Consider the following 10,605-nt stretch of genomic DNA (forward strand, 5'->3'; position numbering starts at 1 on the left):
TAGCATGTCAAATTATGGATTGATTGCCAACAACTGGTGACATAGTTTGTTGATACCTCACTCCTTAAGGCTTGCCCTTCAAGAGGTCCTGGGTTCAAACCATGTATTGCCCCCAAAAGAACAAGGATTTATTTGCATGCTTTGTCATGGCTTCAGAAGTATCTAAATCCATTTAATGATGCCTGTAGTTGAGTAGGAAATATGCTTCTAACTTGTTTTGCTCCATAAATTTTTTTTGGCAGGCTTAGTGGTATTAAAACATATTTTAGATGCATTGAGAACATCTTCATTATGAATATAGAGAATATGTTCCCACTTTGCTGTTAGCTGTTACTGAATTTCAGAAATACTCTACATGGAATCAAATAGATTTACTTTGTGTTATTTTTGCAGCGGCTGTTTGTAGCTCAGACACATAATTTAGAAATATCATCTTGCATCATAAGCCCTCCACAAGTAAGGTATGTGTTGTTCATATTCCTGAAATTTGGAAAAACTAAAGCTCTTTAGGAATAATAATGTGTCTTGCTGCAGTTTTTTGGTAAATGGAAAAGGAGTAGAGAGGAGAATTGATGTTTCTCTGGTTTGTATCTTTCTCCTACATTTTTTTCGGAACTGCTTTTTTCATATCATGTTTTATCATGCTTTTTGAATGATCCAGCAGAGAAATCATGCTGAAATTTTTTATTCACTAGGACCACGGGCCTCAACTTCCAACAGATATTACCAAAATGCTTAAATATGGAACAAATCTTATCCAGGCGGTTGGATATTTTAGCGGTATATAGATGCACCCATTTTTAGCTACAGAAGTTGTGGTTAAAGGGCACTAGATGGATTTCTTTGGTCATATTTGACCTTTAATATGTCACTCAAATTCCAGGTAACTGTATCATAGCTATAGCCTTCATGAGCAACATAACTTCTATTGCTCCAATGCTTAAAGATTTTGTTCAACCAGTCATTTCGGCTCTTGATCCAGGTAAGCGAGTTTCAGCCTTGGTCCCTAAATAGGTAATTGCTTAAAAATTGATGTAGACATTTATTTTTTGTTGATTACTAATAGGTAGGAAATAGAAAATCTTTTCTTATTTTTTTATTTTGCTCACGAGTTTATTAAATATTTGCCTTTCCAACATCTTGAGCACCTTAATTTTTTTTAAATTTCTTTTGACCAGTCCAATTAATTTCTGAAGCCATGTTTTTATAACTGTTTTGTGCTTAGTAGAGATGATTTAGCATTTTCTAGTTCCGAGTTATGTTAAATTAATAATCATGACTTGGTGATGTTGTGGTTAAAGCCTGTAAAACTATAGCAGTCACCTAACCTTGATTTTAGTGCTTTTATAATATCATCTAGAACCCAAGAATATATATACATATACACCATGTATATGTTTCCTTAGAGATTTACCTACAAAGGCTTGCTAAATAAAGTTCCATTTGTCGTGGGTAAAACCAACATTTTGCCTTATTTCATTTCTTTTTATTTTTATTCATTTTTAGCTGTTATTTTCCTTTTATCATTTTGTGGTGTGTTTAGCGTGGGGAGGGGAGTGTATAAAGGTATCGATCATAAGATGAGAATGTATGAACAATATGTGCAAGTTTCAGATTAAAAAAAAATTCATAAAAACCACGAGAGTTCTAAAGCAAGAAGTAAAGATTCAAGTATTGGTGCTAACTGGTTCCCTTTTTCCTACCAGTGAGGTACTGGTACTGGTACTGGCTTGCCCTACTAGTATACCCCACAGATGTACTGTATTGGCACGTGCTATTTCATGTCTATTTTGTTGTGCCAGCATCAGGAGGTGTACCATATGTTGATGTCATATTGGTATTGCACATGCCTGTATTGTATCCACAAGGTGCCTGTATGGGCACCGACATCAATACTTCAACAATTGGCAAAAAGGCATTACATGCACGGGCACCGGTATCAATTTGGGTTGGATGACCTAAAAAGGATCAGGTTTAAATCATCCAAGAGCAACTGATTGCTGATATCTAGAGTACTTTATAATAATAATTACTACATGAAGACAAGATCTACTATGTATTTGGATTTATAGATGAAATTTAATGAGGAGAGAATTTAAAAGTAGACAAACTAAGATAAATTGTGGAATTCTATGGGTCATATCCGTTGCAAACATACCTTTTGAGATTTGTTGGCTATATTGTAGAATAGTTAATAGTCTTATGCTAGAAGTCGTCATCCTGAGTTAGAGTTTGCTTTACGTAACTAAGAGAATTTAAAAGTAGACAAACTAAGATAATTTGTGGAATTCTATGAGCATATCCATTGCAAATATACCTTTTGAGACTACTTGGGTATATTGTAGAATAGTTAATGCTTAATAGTCTTGTGCTAGAAGTCATCATCCTGAGTTAGAGTTCGCTTTATGTATTTAGAAGAATTTTGGGCAACTTGAGTTGTTGCAATATCAAATCTTGATTATGTTAATTGTGATGTTTTGAGAAAGAATTTGTATGGTGGAGTTTAGATGTGCAGGACTAATATGTTATAGAGTCCTAATTAAAATTCTTTTCTGGAGACATTAAATATTATATTGTTGTCTTGACTTAAAACCATCTTCTTATATATAAGTCCTTTTTTTTGTTGAAAAAAGTTGATTTTGATATTGTGCACCCTATTGGTCCAGATGCCCCTATTCCCTATGGTCCATTGTGTCACCTTAAATGCTAGTAATTAGGAAGTCTCATCACATCTGGTAAAGCCACCTCTTTATATCATCATTTTTGAAACCCCCCTTAAAAAAAAAGGTCCAAAAATAGGCAGAATCAGACTTTGCTGACATTGTGCTACCAGGCGACATGATGAGACTTTCTGGGATTTTTGGCCAGAAACAAGTGCTTTGGCTTTTGTGTTGGCCTATGGAAAGAGATGATGATGGTTGTTGACATTTTGCAAAGACTGGTGCCTCTGCAAAACCAAGTATTTGCAACTCGTATATGGTTTCCCCTTCATAAGAACCTCAAGCAAACATTAGGTTTATTGTTTAATTAGTGGATTTAGTGTAATTTCCCCTACATTGTTTCCCTTTGTGTCTCCCAATTGTTACAAAACCTCCATGACTACCTCATGTTCTAATACATTGTCCTTTGCAGAATTTCCTATTTCATGTCATGTAAAGTGTTTAGTCTTTCCTTGCTTTATCTTGTCAACAGGGTGAAAGCACGAGCACAATTCAAGAGGTAATGATACCCTGTCAGTCATCTTCTTGAGCAACCTATCGCCATCTCTTGTTGTCTCATATTGATTGTGTTGCCATAGGTCTCAAAAAGTAAAATACTGTAACAAGAAGGAAGCTGAATCCGTAACTCACAAGTTCAAAATGACTTGTTTTCTAATATTATATATGGAATTGAGAAAAAAATAAAAGTTCTTTAGCATTCATACTGTTCTGCATAAAATGATAGGTATGAAGATCAAACACCTCTAAGTTAGGTCTTTCCAGGAATATCATTTTAAACAGCACCGATAAATGGTAGACCAATTATTGTGCTAAATGTTTTTTTTTTCTTTTTAAATAGAGTTTTTCTGCTTGTAAGTTTTGGTGCATCTCCTTGTCTCTGAAGTTCTAATAGTTGTATGTTTTTAACCTTAATGATGTCTTCAATTCCTGAGAGCAACTTTAGATTGTCAATATCATGAACATGCGGGTGAGGAGATGAGCATTGAGTAATGATAAATGAGAACCAGATTTAATATTTTGTGTTTATCTGACTTCTTGATTATCAGTTTGCTAGTGTATTTGTAATGATGCTGGTTAACTAACATGTTCTCTGGATTAAAAATATCTTTTCTTACAGACCAAGCAATTAAAATCTTGTAGTGCTTGTTTTTGTGTATAGCACCTGCTCAAAGTTATCATTTATTCTCGTCTGGCATATGCATACATCTTGTTTCTCCTGCTATTATTTTTCTTGAAAGTGGATAGTGCCAGTAGATTTTACATGCCCAATGAACAAATGTGGAATAGCTATTTACTAGACATTTTGTTTTGCATTTGTTCTCTCTCTGAAGTTGACTAACATCTAACCTTTGAGTTTGATTTAGATTCTGAGATAATTGAGGGGCCGTCAAGAGTATCACTTAATTGTCCAATAAGGTATATTTGTGAGCTTTCTATTTTGGTATATAGAATTGTAGTTCATTTCACTACTGTGATATTAGTAGATATTTGAGTTCGATTAGTCCACTGTTTATAAGTGTCTGCCACTTAAAATATTATGCTAAGGCAAACTTATTAGTTGGTATATTGTATTTCATATGCTGCATGTGTCATGTCATGCTATATTGACTGGGCACTGTTAATGGGATAAAGAGAAGCTAAGGAGATGCTAGGTATGCCTCTACATGAGCTGAGCTGGACAAGTTCGGCTTAGCTAGTTTATGTACAACTTATGATCCCAGATATTTTGGTTGAGGAATGAACCATCCTTTTCGTTGACCTGAAGGTCAAGTATGGCTAGCATTTTATATCGATAAATATATTTAATTAACATGATATTTTAAATACGATACAAGGAAAAGAATATGTAAACACTTTTGTTGCTCATACTTGAGAATTGGGTTCGCATTAGGCTAGGGTGTAATGCAAAGCTTTCTCTTACAATTTAGTTCTTTCTACTTGATATGTTTGGGTTGTCCTTGTAAATTGAGTATTAATATGCAATTGACATGGAAAGATGCACAAGCCTGTAAAAAAATACAAACAAATATGATGCAAAACCGTTAACTTTTGATCTAGGGTTTTCTTGATATATTCGATCACATGATATACTATTTTAACATCAAAGCATGTTTGACACCTACAAACATAGAACTAACAAATGAGACTGGCTACAATGGAAGGAAATTTTATAATATAATACATTTCTAAAAGAAAGTTTGGGGGCATGACTAGAAAGAAGATATTAATGTACTACTTACATGTTCTGTTATTGCATCCATGTCCTTCCAATATATGGTAGTTCATATTGTGTTAGTGCAAAAATCTTTAGCTATATTGGAGGTTGTAATACATTTCCTTTGTATCATGTACTAGGAAAGGCATCTATATTTCATTATTTAGTTTTTGTTTCTAATAACTGGTTCATAGTTTGACTTGTGTTACTATAAATGCTCATGGATCTTGTTGAACGCCGTGATTGTAGTTTCCATAACAAACTAGATAATGTGGTACCTTGTACCATTATGTGGACTAGCATTGGGCAGGAGCATGTATGATTTTAAGATCAAGTTGTGATGATGCGTTTTCTATTCTAAATGAGTGATCTTGTCCTATGACTCTTTCTCCATACATCATGTTCATGGAGAGATGGGTCAGTGCTGAGTACATTTTTGAAAAAGGGGAATATATTTATCAATGCCCCTTCCTTCAGAGTTTCACACAATCTTCATGTACAAAGGCTCTCATGTCATACATATTGCACTACCAGGATGCCAGTATCAAAGCATCTTGTATGCACAAGAAAATAGCTTGTCAAATACTGACCATACACAGGATTTATGAGTTATTTCTTAGGCCATGGCACCATTTCTTAATTGAAAAAAAAATCTGTCTACTTTCTCAAGACCATCATACATATAGAAGTTCTGCATGTCTGTCTATCTTTTTAACCAATTCGGTACCGGCAGCAATGGTTTTTCATGGAGCATATGCCTACCTTTCTCACACATTTTATGTTAAAAATGTGTACAAAGCTGGACTTAATTTTAGAAAAAGGTAAAGACTACCTGATAGCTTTATAAGGCTTATTTTCATCACATTATCAAGATGGGAAATCAACCATGTCTCTTGAATAAGCCTCAGCTTTCAAGTATAAATTTATTGTAATCCTTACACTATAAATTCAGAGTATGATCGTGCATTGGTCAGCTGGAACATTTATGGGTAGCATTTCCCTGTAAATTGTATTCTTTGTAAATTTAACACATTTCAAGAGATTTGGCTTGTACTTCAATGATTTTGGCTAAATCTATATAATGCTATGAACAGCTTAAAGCGTATAAAGACTCCAGTTAAGGGACATCTATGCAAACATCATCAGGTTAAATCTCATTGTTTATCAAATGCTTAGATATTGAAATACTCTCCCCCTGCCCCCTCTTGTCTCTCTCCATCAATCTCTTGGCTCCATGAATATTGTTGCAGTGTTTTGACTATGAGAACTTTGTGGAGGTGAATTCAAGGAGGCCATTATGGCGTTGCCCTTGCTGTAACCAGCCTGCTAGCTACATTGACTTATGTATTGATCAAAATATGGGCAAGGTACGTGCTTCAACTATTCAATGATTATGGATTCCATAATCGATGATGCATCACATTTTTCTTTTTCCAGATACTGAGCAAGACAGGAGAAGATACTGCTGATGTTATTATTTTTGCTGACGGATCCTGGAAAGCGGTTGCTGATTGTAATAGAAGTACAAATCAACTGCCTGATGGGACAATTGCAGTACAGGAAGATGGTAACTTTGGATGTGAATCTAATAGATTTTCAAACACACTGACAAATGTCGTTGATTTGACTATTGAAGATAATGGTGAGAGTGATATTTTGAATGGCTCATTAAAGTGGGTTGGTGAGATTGAGGATACAAAACCTTTTAAGGATGTTCCCATTTTTCCTGTTTCTGAAAGTTCTGCATCACCACTTGGCAGCTGCATAGCTGTAACAACTCAAGCTACTACTGATCAGATGGGGAATGATACCTGGCTCAGGAATTGGTCATCAACTTCTACTTTTAATGGATCAACAATTTCCACTGCTCTGCTTGATTCTCGTATTGACGGAACCTTGGCTTCTCTGGTCCCAAATTTTGTGCTGAATCCTGTTATTACAGATGCAGTTTCTCCTGCACTTAATCAAGAGCTTGCTGCCCGTCACGAGTTCTTCCAACCAACTCTTCCGAGCATATCTCAGGTTAGGCAGGATAAAATGCACGCTCAAGAGTTGCATTTTGGAAATTCTGCTATGGGCACTGTGACTGCGAGGCCACTAATACCTGGAACTGTCACGAGAACCCCCATAACAGTTCCAGCCCTGCCAATGCGATCACAGGTAACCGGCTCAACTCAAAGGAGACAAACGAATGTAGTCCCTTTCAACATCACAACCAGTAGCAATCCCTCCTCTGTGCTTGGTACAATTCCTTCAGTAAGGGCCATCCCAAATGGATTCAGTGCAATGAGCAATGACTTCCAAGTTCAGCAAGTTTCAAGGACTTTGGATGTACTTTCCCCATCACAGCAATTGCACTCAATTACACAGGTCAAACTCCTTTCGAATCAAACTTACAGGAACGTGCATTTGGTATCTTTGATTATTATGAGTTGCTTGAGTTACTTCATAGTTGCCTTAATTTCAGAGCTTAAACTCACTTGCTGGTTATAATCTACAGAATGTTTAATTATAACGTATAAAGTCAATAATGAGGGAGTCTTTCACCAGGAATGTCAGGATTATCTGGTTCATAGGGGGTGCAAAATCCTACTATTGAGTCTGCTCTTAATTAAGCTCGGTGGCCTTCTCTAATTAGTAGTCTCATCAAGATATTCATTTTTATGTGTCCACTTTTCTAATAGCATTCCGATGATCACCCTTTTCTTTAATCTTACCCAATTTGTATGTTGATCATTCTTTTTTATTTCTATGATGCTTCATCTGGAAATCGATCTTCTTGGCAAAGCTACCTCTTTTGACTATAAAATGATCACATCATTTTTGTCATCAAAAAGAAAATAAAAGAAAAGATAAAACCCCCTCTTATTATGTATGATGCACCATTCTATTTTTCATCACATGTATGCCAAATAAACTTGATTATACATATTTTAGGTAGACCAAAAGAATTTTTGAGGTACTTAGCCTAGCATATTTTTTGAAGTGCAGCAACGTGAAAAAAACTCAAATAAAAGCGTTGTACTGTCAATATATAAATTTGTATGCAACAATATGAGACAAATTATTACATGATTTTTTTCATATGATGTTATAAAGTGTTGAGATAGGTATGTAAACAGCAATCATTTGTATCTATTTAAATCAGCATTAATCCTAGGCCTCGTCCTTGAAAGCGGGGCTGATCAATTCCTTATCTCACTATAGCTTTTCACTTCTTTTGCCTCGCCATCATATGAATTTCCACTCCAGTTTGAAATATATATATACACATGCCTTGCCATCATACTAATTTCCATTCCAGCGTGAAAAGTGAACTATATATATATATACACAGAGATGTAGAATATGATACATCAATGAGAAACAAAACAATAGGTGCATATAATTATTGGTTGAAAGAATGTAAGAGGTACTTTTCTTACTGTGATGGTCGTATAGGCAAAGCTGTGAGACAGATTGAAGCAAAAGAAGGCGAAGTGCAATTTATTTTATAATATTATTTGTTTTCTCTGTTCTTCTTTTTGCCTCTTTCTTGTTCTAGTTTTTAATCAAAGCAATTGGTTTCATATGATTTGCCATTAGAGTTTTTTAAAGTTGAATATCTAATATTGCTTTCTCTAGATTCAACTATTACAGAGACTGTCTACTTAACTGCCTGGGTTTTGAATAGCAGGATTGAAGGCTTGACTTTCCGTCAGCCTATGAGTAACCGAACGATAATGTTTGACTCATGAAGGTTGCAATCTATAGTTTCATAGAAGGCATATATTATGTGAATTGATATGGATTGAAGGTGACTAGGATTATCAGTGCCTCTGTTTATATTGTCAATTTCCATGTTTTATGTCGTACAATGCTGATAAAGCTCAAGTTGATGGTGCTGTATGTTTGTGATGGTTTTAGGTATCTCTCCTCCATTCTGATGTGTACTAGAACATGTTTTTGGCAGCGGTCATATTGACCCCCATCCTATTTGTGCTAAATGCGTGAAGGGATCGTATGAGAACGTTGCATGAATGCTGCATGTCTTTTTGTAACAACTGCTGAATAGCATGGACTAGGTTTCTTATGGGTATATTGCTTATTCAATTGTTGCTGCTTTTTGCCTTTTTCTTATTTGCATGAGCTCTGTTGTTCCTCTTGCACTGAAACTAATGTTGTGGTCAGCAAATATGAAACTAGCGTTGCTTATTCAACTCATTAAAGGTTACTGTATTATGAATTGTAACAATGGTAAATCCATTTGAGTCTCATAAATGGTTGAAAACCTCTATTTCTGTACCATAAATAAGATTTGTTTGATTTGATTTTTGCGACTTTAAATGGCCTTATCCATCAGTTGCCTTCACATTTTAAAAAATATGCTTCTCTAGCTGATTTTGCTCTTTGTGGTCATTTACATTGATTCAAGATTGTGAAGAACATCGCAATATTCTGAATCTAGCGTTTCAACAGGTGGTTGGACTTCCAGCACTTGACCAACTCGGCTTGAGAACCTTGGTGGACCAGCAGACAAGATTGGGTGCTTATAGAGCTCCATTGCAGCCTTTATCAGACATTCAGAATTCCCATCATCAGCTACGAAGTCTGAGGACACATCAATCCATGAGCCATTCTACCGATATCCTTCCACAATCTTCATGCATCCCTTCTATGCAAGGGTGTCAAGCATCACTAAATGCTACTGTTGCATCATCGGGGAGCTTGTCAAATGGATCGAATCATCTATTAGATGCCCATCATGCAGTGCACATAAGGCCACATTCAGGGTTAGCTCTTCCATGTACATCCAGATCAGGATTATCCTTCCAAGCAACTGCTGGTGGTTTCAGACGGGCAAGCAATGAGCAATTGCAAAACACGTATGGAGGGCTAGAGGCAGTGGCAGGCTTTGATAGTTTTGCAGAATCACCATCTGAGCGGAACTGGCAGCCAATGGGACGGATGAGAGGAAGCTTAACAGGTGAAGCTTACTCAGCTGCCCTAAGACACTATGCAGCTCAACCAACCCAACAGGTGTCTGCCAGGCTATCAGCTGCCTCTACTGATCAACATTTGTGTTGATTCCTGCTGGTATTAATGTCCATGGTTCCCTTGTACATCAGGCTAACTGGAAGTATGGCAATTTAATCAAACAACCAGGAGATCTGAGCATCCAAGCGGAGCAAGCTTTTGGGATGCGTTAATTTTGGTTCCTTCTAACTATAGACAGTGGAAAGTACTGGAAACAACAAAGTTACATGGGAATACTCTCATCCATTTTTCTGTATCTCCAGGCATCTTTCGAGTTCTGGGCGTTGATTGGGTCTGACTGCACGGTCTCTTTTGGACACAATTATTTCTATGAAGCGAATAGGGATGGAAATTGATTTTTTTAAACTTTTTTTTTTGATTATTATGCAGAAAACCTTCCTATTTTACAGGATAGCTTTATTGTGAAAGTGACATGCACTGCAAGAATTATTACATTGTCAAGACAATTGGTTTATTAAAATGGCGATAAATGGTTGGAAAGGTACTATCTGATGTTTCTTTTCTTTTATTTTAGTGTTCCATGTAGGGATGACATGTATTTGCAATCACTGCTTGGTTGAACATGAAGTTGGGATACAGTTATTTTTCCAGCTGTGCTTGACTAAATGTAATTGGGTATGTTGGTCTTTCTTC

At 36.0% G+C, this 10,605-nt stretch overlaps 1 protein-coding gene across 5 annotated transcripts in view; it reads left to right on the top strand.

Annotated features, from left to right (window-relative positions):
• LOC103709002 (E4 SUMO-protein ligase PIAL2) overlaps window positions 1–10,459 on the top strand; it is a 30,380-nt gene extending 19,921 nt beyond the window's left edge. For 4 of the 5 annotated variants that reach the window (XM_008794147.6, XM_039131172.3, XM_089925599.1 and 1 more), the window contains 9 exons: window positions 394–461; window positions 535–583; window positions 696–780; window positions 884–982; window positions 4,085–4,136; window positions 6,030–6,081; window positions 6,186–6,302; window positions 6,373–7,305; window positions 9,394–10,459. In XM_008794147.6, coding sequence (XP_008792369.4) covers window positions 394–461; window positions 535–583; window positions 696–780; window positions 884–982; window positions 4,085–4,136; window positions 6,030–6,081; window positions 6,186–6,302; window positions 6,373–7,305; window positions 9,394–10,002 — 2,064 coding nt within the window. In that variant the 3' untranslated portion in view covers window positions 10,003–10,459. Of the gene's footprint in view, window positions 1–393; window positions 462–534; window positions 584–695; window positions 781–883; window positions 983–4,084; window positions 4,137–6,029; window positions 6,082–6,185; window positions 6,303–6,372; window positions 7,306–9,349 lie in introns of all 5 variants that reach the window. The other variant, XM_088704948.2, reaches the window with a different exon arrangement.
• The last annotated feature ends 146 nt before the right edge of the window (window positions 10,460–10,605 follow it).

The sequence above is a fragment of the Phoenix dactylifera genome, chromosome 9 (assembly GCF_051530095.1).
Source record: "Phoenix dactylifera cultivar Ajwa chromosome 9, Ajwa_hap1_PhDact_Kaust_v1.1, whole genome shotgun sequence".
In the NCBI taxonomy this organism is placed as follows: domain Eukaryota; kingdom Viridiplantae; phylum Streptophyta; class Magnoliopsida; order Arecales; family Arecaceae; genus Phoenix; species Phoenix dactylifera.